This window comes from Candoia aspera, chromosome 4, assembly GCF_035149785.1.
Source record: "Candoia aspera isolate rCanAsp1 chromosome 4, rCanAsp1.hap2, whole genome shotgun sequence".
NCBI classification, from domain to species: Eukaryota; Metazoa; Chordata; class Lepidosauria; order Squamata; family Boidae; genus Candoia; species Candoia aspera.
Genome location: NC_086156.1, coordinates 24,554,966 through 24,572,509, shown reverse-complemented (window position 1 = coordinate 24,572,509; position 17,544 = coordinate 24,554,966). Strand labels below are relative to the sequence as shown.

General features: G+C 38.1%; 2 protein-coding genes and 1 long non-coding RNA gene across 6 annotated transcripts in view; all 3 read left to right on the top strand.

Moving 5' to 3' along the window:
- HEPACAM2 (HEPACAM family member 2) overlaps positions 1–17,544 on the top strand; it is a 268,902-nt gene that overhangs the window by 98,014 nt on the left and 153,344 nt on the right. The gene's annotated exons all lie outside the window — the stretch shown is intronic.
- The window catches only part of LOC134497748 (uncharacterized), a 110,939-nt gene that overhangs the window by 3,432 nt on the left and 89,963 nt on the right, over positions 1–17,544 (top strand). The window lies entirely within an intron of this gene.
- The window catches only part of CDK6 (cyclin dependent kinase 6), a 103,624-nt gene continuing 88,783 nt past the window's right edge, over positions 2,704–17,544 (top strand). Inside the window, exons 1-2 of one of the 4 annotated variants that reach the window (XR_010067939.1) lie at positions 2,704–3,676; positions 11,750–12,231. Coding sequence is in view for 3 of the 4 variants with exons in the window: in XM_063303627.1 (XP_063159697.1) it covers positions 11,999–12,231 (233 nt within the window). In the remaining variant the exon portion in view is untranslated. Of the gene's footprint in view, positions 3,697–4,045; positions 4,254–11,749; positions 12,232–17,544 lie in introns of those variants that run through there. The other 3 variants (XM_063303627.1, XM_063303628.1, XM_063303626.1) reach the window with 3 other exon arrangements.

The following is a 17,544-nucleotide window of genomic DNA, read 5'->3' as shown; positions in this document are numbered from 1 at the left end:
CATATTTTTTATGGGAATAGTGTGCAAATGATGCAAAATCATATTCTATGCCAGTGTTTCTCAACCTTGGCCACTTTAAGATGTGTAGACTTCAACTCCCAGAATTCCCCAACCAGCATGCTGGCTGGAGAATTCTGGGAGTTGAAGTCCACACTTCAAAAGTGGCCAGGCTTGAGAAACACTGCTCTATGCTCTAACTAGTTCACCCTCCTCACCCCTATGCTAGGGTTACATCAACTGGCACCCTCCAGATGTTTTGGAATATAACTTCCAATCAAGGGAATTGCTTTCAGACAGATGCTAATCCCCATCACTGATTTGCTTATGTTTGGGAACAGAGACACAACAGTCCTTCTGTACTGGGGTGCAGTAATGTCAGAGAATCATTCCACTGAAAGGGAAAAAGACGTATTTCTTCCTTCTTCCTGTCCCATTTTCTAATTAAAGATAATATTTCTGTGTTTAGCCTTCAAGATGCCTAACACTTTTTGTAAGCCTTGGAGCACCATTTGTTGGCAAAAGTATTCCCTACTTTTCTACGGGAAAAAGAATTCCTGGATTTTGCTTCTGGATTTTATATTTCATCTCAATCTGCAGTCAGCTCTGCTTGGTGGACTTCAATCTATGCTCCTAAAAGGGGGAAAACCAGTTACTGGGAGACCTTAAGAGCAGGGTTCACAAAAAACATTAGCTGTAATATGGTTGGCTTAGGGTGATACATGAACCAAGCTGTTATGGCTTAGTGCCTTGGGAACCCAGCTATGATGGCTTGCACAACAAATTATTGTTAAATGCATTGATAATTATGTGTGAAAGCAGCCTATATGTAACAAATAGGCCCATAGGCAAGGAAGATGGATCACCTACTCCCACTTTAAGTGTTAGAGAACTAGCAAATGCTTAGTTTAGTGTGGATGCTTCTAGAGTCAGTTAAGAAAGGCCACCTGCTTCTGAATTTAGCTGCGAATGGTATCATCTTTAGATATTTCTGTCTACCTCTTACAGTTTCTATACAGTTTCTCACAGCATTACATTTGAATGTATTCATATATCAGAACTAGGAACCCTGATTTATTATTTGATAATCCTTTTTTTTTTTTAATTATTCAGTATATTCTCCAAAGTAACTGATTTCATGCTTACAGTGTGCTATTAACTCTGGTGATGTTAGTCTTACTGGCATCTATTAATGATAGTTGTTATATTGCTACCAAGTCACCCACATCGACTCTCCTGGTGTTCTCCAGATAATAAACAGTTTACTTATATATCTGGAATGCCTTGTGTATCAGTTCCTGCACGCTCAACACTTGTTTCCATCAACTCAGTTTTACTCTATCTGCATTACATTTACTAAATAGAAAATAATATATCCCTTAAGGCTTTAATACCTTTTTATCTTCTGCATAGGAAAACTGACTGAAGTTAATGGGAGATAGATGTGTATTACCACAGAGCAGATGACAATATACTCACTGGAATGCAGGTGGAAGGGAAAACACACCCTCCTGTGCTCACAGTGAACCTCTTTTTGTTTGGCAGCTTGGCCCAAAGATCTCTAACCACTGTAAGTAGGGGGACTTCCACAAGCACCTCGTCTTTGACACGTGTTGATTTGCTTTAGAAATAGAGAATTACAAAAACAGCTTCTAGTTGGGCTAGAACAGCATTCAGTTGAAAATTGACTGCCCATTGCAGAGAAAATGAAATAATATGTAAGAAGATAGTAAGAAAAAAAAAGAAAGCTAAACAATATAAGATCCCTTGCTACCTGATGAAATACAGTGTCAATGTGTAAAGGTCTAAGATTGTCTAATTTCAGAAAAGTAAATTATTGGAAAATCAATTTAAGGCCGCATATATGACTGTGCTACACTATAATATGGGATTACTTAATAATACCTCCATTTGCATTAGAGTGATCTTCCTGGAGCAGATTAAACACTCACCAACAAGTTGAGCAGCTTACCCATATAGTATTACAAAGCAGAATACAAGCAGAGCAGAAATACAAAATATCGTCTTGGGAGAGCTCTTGGGGCCAAGGGGGTTTAATCTAAGAATGGAAATATGATTTAGTCTTAAATTCATTAGGATTTTGCATGTTACCAGTGTTTTCAGTTGTAGAATTAGGCATGACTCTGGATTTACAGCATATAGTCTAGCAGAGATTTTATATTCTGCATAGGTGAATGCCATATGGGATCATTTCCAATTTAATTTATGTAGAATGTTAATTATTTTTTAAAAAATTAAAGGTGCAGTTTCAACTTAAAGGAAAACGTATGGGATAACATTTCTCTACAATGTCTTCTCTTTCCTCATTCTGCAACGCTTCCAACGTTGCTGATAGAGGCTGTTTTAATCCTCATGGATATTTTTATTTAGCCAGTCTCAACTGCAATATGCAAAAGCCCTGGAGGCTCATTTATGGGGTGGATTAGGTGTTTTGTAAAAAAATTACATACCATTCTTAAACCTAATGCAGATAAAAGGCCTGAAAGTAGTTGCTAGATCTTGCCTAGCGCCACCCAATGCGGGATGTGATTTGCAACGGGGAAAGTCAGATAGCTCTTCCTCGACTTCATTATTCTTCTTTACCGGCGCCCTAATCACAGCGCTCGCTCCCATCCTTGCAGTTCTGGCTCGGGATTGATACAGCGCCGAGCACGGAAGCCTCCCCGGAGAGCGCGGTGATGCGGCCGGCGCTCCTCCCCGCGTTGGGTTGTCCTTCCCGCGCCTCGCCGAGCGCCCTGCGTGCTCCTCCGGTCTCCGGGCGCCTGCTCCTCGCCGCTGTGCTCGCCGATGCGACCCTTGCGGTATGCGGCTGCTTTTGGCAGAGAGCTCATGAAGGATTTCATTGAGTGTGAAGACAGAGAGCAGAGACAGAAAGGAGAAGAAGGCGGCCGCTGCCTTTGTAGTCTGGCTGGAATGCGGAAATGTTGAAGCACTATGTCAAACTTTTTTGAAACGGGGTCAAGTCACATTCAGCCAGCGTGGGAAACCAAGGGGGAAAAAAAAAGTGGAGGCGAGGTGGGGGGAAACTCTTTTGCTGCTGCTGCTGCTCTCAAACCGAGCTCAGGAACCGAGGAGAGAGAGAGAAAAAAAACTCGGACTGCGTGGAGAGGCGGCGGCGGCGGCAGGAAAAAGTGGCAGCAGGCAGCGTGCAGAGCTAGCGTGGAGCCTCGCACTCAGGGGAGACGGTTCGTTGCAAGGCTTTGATCAGCCCCAGAAAATTTAGCAGCGCCTCTCACTCATTCTCCAAAGTGGGGGGAGGGGAGCTACGAGATCCTCAGCGCTTTAAGGTGTAGCCTGCCCTCCCGTCTGGCAGGAAGATGCGAACTCGGGGCAGCGGTAGAGCTTCGCAGTTGCTGCCACTACCTGTGTGGCCCCAGCAGCGGCTGCTCCGCTCGGCTCGTGGAAGCTCAGCCCCCCCTGTCACCATGTGAATGCTTTGACTCCGGATCGGTTCTGCTGCCTGCCTCCTTATTCTCATGGGAAGCGGAATATTTTAAAAAAGAAGAGGCGCGTTCTTTGTTTTTTTTTTCTGCCTCACCAGCTCCTTGCTTTTCATCTTTTTCCTTTTTTAATTATTATTTTTAACCGCTGCCTTCCTGGAGACCACTTAGGTGGAAACTTCCTCTGAAGATCCGAAGCTGCGCCAGAGCAACTCCAGGTACTTCTCTAAGTGCCCGTGTACTCTTAACAGACCTGTAGTTTAATGCTTCATTAATTTCTAGGGGTGGGTGGCTGGGAAGAAGCTATCCAGACAGCAAAGGGGGGGGGAGTAAAAGGTATTGTTACTCTAGTTTCGCTCCTTCCCTCCACGTTACATGGCATGCTGCATAGGGGAGCGCTTTGGGGTGGTCCTTGTGCGATTGGCGCGGTTTCTACGGCAAACCACGTTCCCTGTCTGCGTGTGGGATTTTCATGGGCATGCTTGAGCGTCTTAGCCGTGGCTGGAGTAAGAAAGGGTGGGGAAGTGTTGCTTTGCAGAAAAAAAGGGCTTGTTTCACTTATTTTCTATTTTAGGAGGCTGCAGAAGGACATTAGAGAAAAGGGAAGGGTTCATCCGCCCTAGCCGCGCTGTTGCCGGCAGCCCAGTAGCACACATAGTGCATCAAGTTGATGCATGATTTCTTCACGTAATTTGTGCAGAACGAACAGTTGAACGTAATTTCGTGGAGAGGGAGCCCTCGCGCTAACCCTTGATTCCCTTTCCCCTCTCCAGGATGTGTATTTTTATTAAACCGGTAAGTGTCCGTCGCCAACAGCCGCGAGCGCTCCGCACAGAGCTCCCGCATCACAAACCCGTCCGCGGACTGCATGCGTGGTCGCCTCCGACAGGCGAAAACGGCGTTGCCCGAGGCCCCGCCTCTTGGCGACCTCCCACATGGAGCCGCCCCCGCTTCCCATCTCCCTACCTCACACATGTGAGGCCGCCTGGGCGGTGGGGGGCGACCAACATCCCGGAGGCACTCGGCGGCTCCGCCCTCTCGGTCATTCTTAGTTACTATTGGCTATTAAGCTTTTCCCTCAGAGGAGAGTGTTCTTCATGGGGGCACGTGGAATGTTTTCTCCTTTCCCGTATTTGCTACTTGAGTGGTTCATTTCTAACAGATGAGGGACCCAGGTTGTGGCAGAATTGTTGGGTCTCTTTTGAAGCACATTTTAATGATGTAACAGCCTTGTGGAAACTAAATTGGACTAGTCAATTGGTTTGGGGAAACCTTCTGAAAGCCTTACATGTGCAGCTTTGAATTTCATGGTGGAAGAAAGATGGGATGTAAATATATTTTATAAAATAATTATAATCGTATGAACAAGAGGATAACAGCTTTTTAGCATGTGCAGAGTGCCTGCCCCTCACTCCATAAGAGCCATGGCCATCCTCAAGCTGCCTTTCGCACTTCGTGGTCGGCTGTTTTAGCAGCACAACTTCCAGAATTTGTAACCCAAATTCCCTTCAGCATACTAAAGATCCCAACTTTAATTTCTGGTTTGTCCAGCTAGGACTGGCAACAATTCCTGCCAAAGACCACAGAGAATGGCTCTCTGTTGCTCTCTGTAGATCGGCTTTCTCCCATCTGGTACCAGAACAGAATTGCTAATTTTGAGTAAGAGAAATTGTAAAAATTAGAAATAGAACTCAAATTTATGCTTTTAAATATTAAGATACAAAGCATAATATTCAACAGGCAAAGAAAACATTACATTTATTGCATAGTTAGCTATCATGTCTGACTTTTAAAGGTATCAGTTGTGGGGTGATCTGTTTTTAATTGGATTGGAGCTGAGGAGGGAAGAGTTAAGCTTCCTTTGCCTTCATGCTCTCCTCGTGTTAACTTTTTTAAAAACCCAACACATGATTGCTGTCTGGTTGACTCTGAGAAGAGAAATACAATGTTCACATGAAATGCTAAATTAGCCTTTCATCTGTACTTTAGATGTGTTGGCTGGATATGATGGGTCCTGTAATCCAGCGTATTTGGAAGATGATAGTTGGCTGTGCTGAGCTGTGATTTTGTACCATGCGCACAAGTTGGAAGGATTCCATGCAAAGTGAGGAATTCAAATGCTGCCCTCTTTCCTGTTCTTCTATGTAACAGGGAAAATAGAAACCAGAATATAGTACAACTCCAGGTTTGTCATTGTATGTAAGTTGGGAATTGGTTTAAAACAAATACTTATTTGATAACAAACCAGGGTTAGAACTTTCTGAAAACTCTGAACATCTACATCTGGCACATAAAAAATAGCTATTTTGGACAGTTATGGGCTTCATCCCAATCCCACAACTGTTAGCAGGACTCAAATTTCATGCATCCTTTGATGTAGTACATTGGTTCTGATCCATAATTAAGAATTTTGTAGCTGAGAAAATAAGAGTATTACTTTTCCTGAAAAACTTTATTGAAAGAAAGCATCTTAACTGGGATAGAAAATCTGCAGGCATTAACACCCAGACACTTTGCTGGCAACAGAAAGAAAGTCTTCATAAAATTGTATCTGAGTTCCTTATTAGGGATCTTTGCCTTACCCAACAATTTGCACACTTTAAAGAATCACAGATAGCAAACTTAAGGGGAGTAAAACCAATAGATTTAAAAGCATTTGAAAGCCCAGTGAAGCAAAGTATTTTTGAATAGCCTTCCCAAAACTAAATGAAGAAGAGGCTACTCTAACCTAGGTAGGAAAGAGTGTGTGTTAGTTTACAACTGAATGCTGCCACAGGAAGTCCCTGTATTGTGTCTCTATCAATCTGAACTTCTTGTGGTAGGACAAAGAATCTCTCAAAACTGATCTTTAACTCTAAGCAGGTCATTTTGGGAAAAGTGATCTTTCAGATATCTTGGTCCAAATCCAATTAGGAATGTGTAGGTAAGGATCAGCATCTTGAATTATGTCCAGAAATAAATTGACACCATTATGGTTTATGCAGCTGACTGCTGCAGACTATGGTACGGCAGTCACATATAAAGTGCATTGTATCTATATGAAAGGAGTTAATTCATGGAACACTATGGCCAACATCACTGTAAATATCTTCTGAACTGTTTGCAGATATTTTAGTTGTAACTGGGTTTCTTGCTTAGATATTTTTCTTCATATTTTCTTTCAGACTGTGAGCAGAAAGAACTTGGTAGTTGTATTTTATCTGTAGTGTTTCATGTGTTACTCAGATCACTTGTCTTCCTTGCCATTGAATTGTTGCAACATTGGGTATAACGCTATCAGAGGCTGAGACCACTGACTTTATCACAATATTCATAAGCATAAATACTGCGAAGACATGATTTTTTTTCCTGGAGATAATAGTTATTCTCACCACTAATCAAAGTGAGTGCAAGTTGAAAATGTGTGTATTGTCAAGTGGCAACTATTATGCTGATAGTCCATGCTTCACCTATTCCTTGTTTTCTTGAGTGATTTTGTAGCATTCACTGCTTATAGTATGTCCACAGTTTAGTATTTTGAACCTTTCTGCAATACCATAATGTCAATAACCATTGGTTCATGAAAGACCACTCCATACCATAAAGTATGAACAAGAGATTCCCAGCAGGGTTCTTAGGAGAAGATATAGTTCATTGATACATAGTCCTGTAGGTGTGTATTTAGAAATAAGGTGCACCATGTTACTTGATTGAAACTATTGCTTTTTGCCATTAAATACAGAAGGGAAGCCTTTTTCTCTGATGGTACTGCTGAAATTTAGTGGTGAGATTTCTTGCCATTTTGAAGCAAGAACACAAAACTTAGAAAATACTGCCAATGTGGAAAATGTGCAGGATGGAGCTCTGCCCATTTTGTGACATTGTCTGCCCACTATTGTTCTTGGATTGCTTATTCTTTCCTTAAAGTGAACTACAGTCCTTACTAGCTACCAGACTGTACGTTTCTGAGCTAAACTTTCCTACCTTCAATTCATTTCATGTTTGTTTACCTTGTAATGTCTATTTTACAAGCTCTTATTGTTTTGAAATTATTTTTGTTCTCCAGGGACCACCTCCATGTTAATCTGGTCTTGTGAAAATATAAAACCTGCCCTTGTAATGTTTGGTAATATGTTTAAAAGGTAGAGTGAACAGGCAAATTGTCATGGATCAAGGACTTGTAGCCAGTTGTAGTTGAAGTCACCAATTTCAGAACAGTGTTTGTGCAGTTTTTTAGCTTATTTAACACTTCCTATTTCCAAGCATCCTTGAAATCATAGTTATGTGAGAGGTTATTAAGGACCTTAATACTTAGCAGAGTGGTAATTCCATGAATCAATCATTCTGGTAGTAGCAAAAAATTATGTAAGTTGATATAAATAGATGGTAAGTTCTTTTCCCTTTTCAAGAATTATCTGTCAGATAAATATTTATTTAAAATTTAAAGATTAAAAAAAGTTTTCTTGAGTAGACAAATGCATTAACTGTCAATAATAATCTTTTTAAAGTATCAAAATGTAGGAATCAAATATGTTTGCCTTCAAAAATGCTTTATAGGACACTGGTTGGGAAAAGCTAGCATATGCCATAAAGTTGATGAAAGGTGGCACATGTCATACTAAATTTGTTAGCTTTCATATATGGTTTTCCCAACTATTAAGCTGTGATATCATGGATTCTTCTGCCACATTCCTGTACTTACCAGAAAATAATCTCCATGCAACTCAGTAACTATGAGTAGTCTTTTAGAGAATGATACTATAATCTTTTTAACTGTTCAAGAAGTTGTCACTAGTGGAGTTTTGACAAACAGAGCAGCTTAAGTACGCAAAATGAAAGTTCAAATTGGAGAGAAGAAAAACATTACACAGTGTATAAAGCCTGGAAAAAAATTGAATACTTCGCGATTCATTAGTAAAGAATTGGAAAAGGAGTTGAATGTTGAAAAGAAAAGGGGAGCCCCAGAAAAAGCATGGAGAGGAGGGAAAACCCAATGGAGGAAGTAGAAAGCTGAGGAAGAAATAGTCTGTGTGAAAGGTACATGCAGAGAAACATAAGATTTTAAAAAGAGGAGAACTATGCTATAGCACAAATAATAAGAATGGTTGGAGTAGTTAGGGACATAGGAGAGGCAATATAGTGGGAAAACAGCTTATAAAAAAAGTAACCAAAGTACAAAGATCACAAATAGGCCAGCCTTGTTCAACCTAGCATATTCCAATGTATTGGACAACAGATACTGTACCTGTCTTCCCAGCCAGTCTTCTTGATTGATTAGAAATTCTTCATTGCTTAGGAATTCTGAGAGTAAGTAGTTCAAGATCTATGGAAGACAGGTACAGGCAATAGGGCTTTATGAAGGGCTTTATGAAGAATTTGAAAGAGATGCTTCACAAATTAGGGTTAGCACAAATAGAGCATCTTTTTTGAGGCATTATAGCATCCACACCCTTTGAAAGGCTTGTGTGTCAACTTTGAAATGTATCTTCTCCTTGAATACATAAAGTATGCATGCCTAGCTCCTTTTCTTTACTAGTAACCCCTGGAGAAGTGTTTTCAAATGGGGAGGATTTTTTAACCATCTGCACAAACTTTGTAAAGGACATGGCTAGTTTAATAAGATGTGTTCAGTCCACAGTGACCCACATTGCGAAGAAGTTTTTTCATATGGTTTACACAGCCATAATAGGCAGTATATTCAAAAGCAGAGAATTTGGTAGGAAGATTAGAAACGAAGGTACAGTAGTAGGAAATAACTTTGGGATAGCTAAGCAAAATTCTAATGCTTGGATACAAAATCAATTATTGTTAATAAACTCAGCTGTACAAAATTCATAGGAAACATAAGCCTAGTTCATGCTCAACCATAATATGTTTGATTTAATGTTCTGTGTGAGCTAGGCATAGTGTTTTCCTCAAGAAACTATAGTTTAAAAATTCTGGCTTACTGTTGTCTGTGAATATACCCATTGCCTTTTCTATATTTTACTGAATATGTTTCAGTTTTTTATCTGTAAAATACTAGCAGTTACCTTAATAATCTTGAAGTTATGTTAAAAGTATCTTTTTTCTCATAATTACTGATTTTAAAATTAAAGAGTTTTTGATTATTGGTGATGCTTTGGTTGCTCATTAGTGATAATGCAGAGAAGTTGGTGATCTGTGTATAGACAGGTTTTGTAGCCCTTGTCACTCCTTATTACTTGAATGTTGAATTTGCTGTAGCCAGTCATAATTTATCACTGATTATGGATGACAACTATGGATATAAAGCTTACTTCTCTCAACCATGCATTGATTTTTCATTGTTGAATCATTCCCACATTGTCTTGTGAATTCTTCACATACTGGATCTTTTATACATCTGCTTAGAAAAAGATGAGGGTTATAACTATTATGGTTTTTGGATTTGATAAATTATAACATTTGTAGTTTGATTAAAAATGAACACTACTATTTAGCTACTTTTCCTGTTTCTGACTAGATGTGAAGACTGTTTCAGGCAAAGTTAAGCACTTTTAAGCATAGTAATTTCAATGGGAGATCTTAAGCATGGAAAGTGTTCAACACCATTGTACTTAGCAAGGTTAAAAACTGTGGCTTTGTCCTATGATGAACATTGGGAAATCTTTTTTCTATCTGCCTTTGGATAATTTGTATCTGTATTTCTCTCTGTTTCTAAACTAGTGGATGTCTCTTTGGACATAAATAAGAATCAAGGCATTTTTAAATCCAAGTATTGGATGCAGAACAGGTATTAATATTGAAAAATGCATTTTGTATTTTTCCTTTTCATCTTTATTAGTTTAGCCTTTCTCTCTGCTCCCCAAATTAAGATAGCAATGGAATTTGAAAAGAAGTCTTGGATTTGTCCAGAGTCACCTGTATCTTTATCATTGGATTTCTTAGTTACTGCAGTGCATGTCCACTTAGAATGCTTTTTGGGCTTCTATTGCTCATGCCCCAAGATTATTGAAGCATTTATCATAATCCTATTGAAAATAAATCATATGTGTTCAGGTGTAAACTATTAAAAGTAATTATTCTAATTATACATTTCAATATATATATATATAATCTAAAAGGAACTGTTTAGATTCTTTTCCCTAAATAAATTACCTTTAACGTGAGAGTTGTCTTAGATTCACAGAAATTTAGTAATGGGGCCAATAAATATTTTCTTCTATCTTCCTTTTTGGAGTTGTTGTTGTTGTTGTTAGTTGCTGTCACGTTGTTTACGACTCATGGCGACCCTATGTATAACAGAACGAAATGCTGTTCGGTCTTGTGCCATATGCCTGACTGTTCCAATGTTTGCATCCATTGTTTTCTTGAAGTAGAGAATTTTAAATTCAGAGCTGTCTTCTCTTGTGGTAAATTCAATACATATGCAACATTTTAGAGTTTATTATTGAAGGGGGCTTAATCATAATATGATATATATCCCAAAGGCTCTCTTGCACATTGCTAACTGTGCAAATAGAGGCTGAGAAGTCCTCAGGCTATATCTAAACCCATCTCTTTTCTATTTAGCCTGGCTGCAGCTTTGCTTATCCGGCTGTTGCTGTCAATTCCATAGCAATTCTCCAATTAGATTACTGCAATTTCTCCCAATCTGGACACTCTCCAGATGTGTGGATTTTATTCCCAGAATTCTCAGCAAGCAATTTATTAGTTGAGAAATTTTGGACAACTTCCAAAAAAGTCATTAAATCTGAAGGGCACCCCAGTGGACTATACTTTGTCCTTGAAGATAGTTTGGAAATTTTTACTAATAGAAATAGAAAAGTTCAATTTTAAAGATTGGTCACAAGTTTATTCTGAAGCTCAATACAGTGTGACAGTCTTGACTTACAGAGTTTAGAATGCTTAAGATTGTGAGCAGTTCAGTGGAGAGGTTCTTATATTGAGATGTTCCATATTGCAATTTGTTTGGTTTAATACACTGTTTGTATCCAGTTACAACTTGATATGTATACCCAGCCATTATGGCTTGTTCCACAAACTGTAGTTAATACTATCCTTGGTTTAGTGTAGTGGGTTATCCCAGTCATTGTCTCTTAGGCCAATGTACCTCACAGGTTTGTTGAGAATATAAAATGAGCACTCTTTGAAGGGAGACAGCATTACTAAAAAAGTAATGAGATACTAATACTAAAAATGGGAATGTAGCCTGGTAATGAACACTAAGTAGTGAAACTAATGCTATTAAATGTACTAAATGAGCAGTTGAAGTAATAAATGAAAGGATATTCTGTGTTGGAGAAATAATGCTATGTTCTCTCTCTCTTTCTCACCCTTTGGTTCTATAGATTGAATTGGGTTTACACGGAGATTTATTCCAAAGACCATGAGATAATTATCACCAGCTAAGCAACAAGACAACCAGGGTTTATTACTGCAGTTCTGGAATGTTACATCCTGTTGGCTGGCCCGTCTGTAATTGTTCTGGACACATGTTGAAGTAGCAGAAAAGGAGATTTGCAACTGGAATCCAGGTGGAAAGCTACAACAGTTGGAACACCAGAGAACAACTGGTGAAGAAGGAAATCCGTGAAGTCATGGATAAGGACAGCATGAGCCTAGCTGACCAGCAGTATGAATGTGTAGCGGAAATTGGTGAAGGAGCTTATGGGAAAGTATTCAAGGCTCGGGACTTGAAGAATGGAGGGCGCTTTGTAGCCCTGAAGAGGGTGCGGGTGCAGACCAGCGAGGAAGGGATGCCGCTTTCCACTATACGCGAGGTGGCAGTCTTGAAGCATCTGGAAACATTTGAGCATCCCAACGTGGTCAGGTGAGGAAGTGGGGCAGGGAATGTGATCAACTCTGTTTGAGATTGGTTGGGTAGGTTGAGTGAGAATTTTAAGCAAAGGCATTTGGATAATATGAGCATTAGAGCAAATGTATGGAACATACTCAAAGTTTGTTTAAGTGAGTACATTGCCAGCCTAACCCACCTTTGCTTGAGCTTTGCCTCCTACGCATTCAAACATCCATCTCCAGAGGCATAGGTGTGTGACTTAAGTATTTGAGTGGATGGGCATGGTGCCACATGTATGCACTGATTTCTGGAACACAAAAAGATAGAATAAAAAGAGATTGTCTTTTGTACTGGAAATTAGTTGTGCCTAGGTCAACCTATGATTTTTTTTAGCACTATTAAATATTGCCATTAAGGCAATAATCATCCTATATGGTAACCAAGTTAATTTTGAAATTAGAATTTACTCTAGAATATGTAGTCCCTTCTAAACAATTCAAGAGAATACAGAATATATTAAAATCCCATGTAAAATAAAAATTCAAAATGAGTAAAGTAAATAAATAACTGAAATAACACTGAAATTTTATGCAATGGTAAACTTAAATCCAGCTATTAAAAACCATGCTGAATAAAAATGTTTCCAAAATATGCCAAGGCTTGGATGTCTCTGAGATCTGAAATGAGAGCATTAATGCTGTGTTCACATATTAGAGTGAGTTATGCCTTGCTTAATTTAAAAAGGCAGAGTTGGCTTGGTTTATATATTGGATTAAGTCATAAAACCATCATTAGTAAGCCCCAGTGAATGGATTTGCACAACTTGTTAAGCCAAAATTAAACAAATCACAATATGGCTTTCTGCAATGTGTGGACTCAGTTGTGAAGTTGTTAACAAACGTGTCACCGCATGCCTCAGCTATCTGGATGTACAAAGCATTAATTCTAGAGTGTGTTTCCAATAATCCTTACAATCATGGCAAGTGATAGGGCAGATGATAATTGAGCAAGTGAGGATCAAAGTTGTCAAGTAATATAGAAACAATGTTAATTTGTGTGAATTTACAGTGTTTTCTTTGCCTACCTAGTCAGAAGTAAGGCCTGTTGAATTTAACAGATCTTAACTTCTACTGCAGATTGCAGCCTTAGTTGCATGTGGCCTTTAAAAATATTACATCTTAGGCCACGGACGCGGTGGCGCTGCGGGTTAAACTGCTGAGCTGTCGATCGGAAGGTCGGCGGTTCGAAACCGCGCAGCGGGGTGAGCTCCCGTTGTTAATCCCAGCTCCTGCTCACCTAGCAGTTCGAAAACATGCAAATGTGAGTAGATCAATAGGTACCGCTTCGGCGGGAAGGTAACGGCGTTCCGAGTCGTCATGCTGGCCACATGACCCGGAAGTGTCTATGACAATGCCGGCTCCAAGGCTTAGAAACGGAGATGAGCACCGCCCCCTAGAGTCGGATTCGACTGGACTTTACGTCAAGGGAAACCTTTACCTTTACCTTTAGGCCACGTGTGCTTCATTTGTGATGGCAATTCCTGACCTAATCTTTTATAAGTAGGAAAAATATGATTTGGAATATAAGTAAAAAATAGAAGAAAAAGTTGTTTGTTATTGCTCTTCCCATCTATGATAGTATTAGCTTTTATAAGTTTTAGCTTTTATAAATGGTCCAGAAATAACACAAGGCTGTTTGTCAGTAACAGAATAGTCCTGTGTGTTCATATCTATAATTTGTGCTATGTTCTTGCTGATGTGATAGTTGCAGAGGAAGATTCATTTACAAATTTCATGGGTGGAGTCCCAGTAATTCTAATCATACTGTTTCTTTAGATGAGTAATATGTCTGATATGTAATAATGCGAAGTTCAAATATACATGATTAATTATAAAAAGAAATGCCTATACATACCAGGTATCATGATGGAATTTGAAAAAAGACAGATTAGGACTTTCAGTAAAATTTTCCAAGGAATTTCTGCAAGCATGTAATTAAGTAATAAATCTTCATATTTGGAACCTACTAAAATAAAACTTCTGCAAACCTATATCTACTTAACTTACTTTAGGTGTCCTGCTTACACATTAATAGTATTTCTATACCTATCAACTTAATGAGATTAGGAAGATCTTTATGTTTTGCTTTTCTAGATCCAACAAAGGATCTGTCTTATGTGTAAATAGTAGTTTTTATAAAATGGTATATTGAGTATTTACAATATATCTAAAAGATAATTAACTTGGTCTATTAGATGGTGATGCTGATTAAAGTCCATTTCAGTAGAATTCAAGACAAGTTCTGTTAATTTTTACTTATTGAGTGCACTTTCTGAATGAGTTTGTAAGCTTTGTCAACCTTCCCTAATCTGATGGTCTTGAGGAACGTTGTACTGTACTGCAACTTCCATTATTCTCAGTCGATGTGGCCAATGGCTGTGCTGATACAGATGATGAGAGTCATGCTTTCCCATTTGGAGGGCACCAGGGTGGGGAAAAGTGATCTACTTATAGTTGCATCTGTTAGGCTTTTGTAAAAAAAAATCAGATAGTTTCAGCCAGCTACAATCTCCTTATTCAATACTGTTTACTGGTTATTTATATAGGTAACTGTTTTGGTCTAAAATCCCCATTATTTGTAACAGCTTCCCTGCCTAGAAATTATAACATGCATACATTTAAATACCTTGAAAAGTAATTGGTTTTGGATACATTAATCATTACTGCTTTAAACATTTATTTTTTGCAAATTCAATTATGGAAGGGTCGTCACTGAATGAACAGTAAGGTGTCATCTGAAAATAAACTGATTGCAAAAGGACTATTTATGAGGAAGTGATTCAAGTCTGTAGCAAAAATCTTAGAAAATCTTAGAACAAAGAAAGGAATACATAGTACTACAGTTTGAGTCATTTGCTGTCAAGATAGCTAAGTTCACTCCTCTATTTTTAAGAAAGAAAAACCTATATTGTATTTTGGATTCTGTTTTTAACCTGCATTACCTTATGAAATAGTTTAACTTAGGGATTAGTTTGTAAATAATTTTTTGACTTTGTGGGAAAGTTGTATTTGCTTATTATTGTACACAGTAGGTAAATACCTTTTTTCTCAAATATAAAATGGAACAATATAGTGCTTTGGCTTTTTCCAGTTAAAGAAATAAGAACAAAAGAATGATATCATAGCACTTTGGTATGTTATAAATAGTTTGATACTACAGCACATGTCACAATTAATGACAATGGAATTTATTGTACTGGATGTAGTATTTAAAAACTGGTAGTTAGGTATAGGCCTTTTTACAATACTTTCAAAGCATGAAATTTGGTACTCAACAATTACCTTAAGAATCCTATTGGATCAAGTCTATTTAATCTAGAATTTTTTTCCACAATAATCAACTAAATGCCTATAAAAGCCCACAAAAAGATTTGAGTATAATAGCACAATCTTATTTGTGATGCTAAACAACTGGTGTTAAGAAAAATACTCTGCCTCCAATATTGGACATTATATATGGACATCATGGGACATCATGACTTAAAAGCCTTATTCTCTATGGATCATTTCATTTTGGTATGAGGAACTGCCACCACAAGGGATAGAGATTTGATTCAAAAGCAATTAATTGGGTGTGGAATCAAGTCTTTACATGCAGCCTGCTTTCCATGTAATGCTACACAGGTTTAAAACTCTACATCTAGAATTCATGTAGAGTGATCTGCAGAGATCTTTGCTAGATTTGGTTTATGTCCATATAGACCCTGTACTGAATCCAGGTCTCTCACTTTTTCATTTTCCATATTCCATATAAGAATAAATTAGTCATAATAAGAAAGATGTTCTTGCCTCTTTCTGTTAAGAGAATTTGTGCAAAAGTTGCCTGGGATATCCTTTAAAAATATGTGTTAATTTAATCCTAAAGTCTAAAATCACTATACTTGAGAGGGCAGGGAGATCTATCCTCTGATATTAAATGTTCAGATAATCCAAAATAGGACAGTTAGAGAAACAGTGAAGTAGACATTCAATTTCCTTCCTTTTTTTCATTGACATGCAGTCTTTCAAAATGTTGTGAAAAGTATCTTGTTTTTGTTAGTTATCTAAAGCGAGTTTTATTTTTGATAGCTAATAATACTTCTTATAAAATTAATCCTTTCAGCAATCCGTCAGTAATTTTGTTTCAGTGGACTGCACTGATGCTCTGAATAGCCAAACAATAACAGCTGGCTATATTTGTTTTCTTCGGGTAGTGTTAGTTGATTCAACAATTATTCTGTGCAGATTTAGTATAATCTGTTGGAACAAACTGATATAAAACACTTTTAGTTAAAAGTCATCATTGATTGATAATGCATTAACTTCTTGCTTGAAAGTAGTGCTGGGCGTTTCAATGTAGAACTGAGATTGAGTAGAAGAACTAAGAGTTGAAGTTTGCACATTGAGCTAAGCTTGGTTTGTTTTAACATGATTTGTACACTAAGCTATAATTAATTGGGTTCAACACATTGAAGTATAGATGATGGTTTTAAAAAACATATTGCCTGGTTTCAGAGAAAATGCTAAGCCAAATTCAAACAAACCACATTATGGTTTAATGAGATATGTCCCTGCAACCATTGGCTTCAGAGAACAGCACCAGAACTCTTTTATATCACCTACTATTGAAACCAAAGAAAGAACTCCAAAATGTTCCTTTCTTGTATTCTTGCTAAGGTTCATTTTATAATCTATGCATATACAGATCAAGAGGCTTCAGAAGCTGGTTCCTAATCTAGTTTTAAGAGAATCTGGAATTTTAAAATGTTTGAAACTCCTTGGAAATTCTTCTGTTTCACCTTTCCCCTACTAGAAAACCAGTCAAAGCCAAGCTTCATGTATAAATAACTAAGCATACCATGTGCATAAGCACATCCTACTGGCATTTCAATTGCATTTGGTAAGATAAATTCAGTGTACCCAGTCCAGAGTTCAGATAGAAAGATTAAATGTTTAATTAGTCGTTACTGTCCAGAATATATAAATCTGGCACAAATGTATTAATCAGTTATGTAAGATACCACTGCACTGCTTGCAGAAAACATGAAGTATATATAGACAAAGAATAGACTTTGCCAGGAATAAATGACATTGACTCCAGGAAATTCCTGTGTGTAAAATTAGGAGTATTTCCTGCTGTAATGCATCTGTAAATATTCTTCTGATTGTGATTATATTCGTTGCATCTTGTACCACCTGTCAGCTTGAATGTACTGGAATCTGCATTTGTGGAATATGAGTCAGAAGTAGAGTATTTCAAGCAAAAGTATCCCATATCAAATAGATAGTGTTTTTTTGTGTGTGGGCC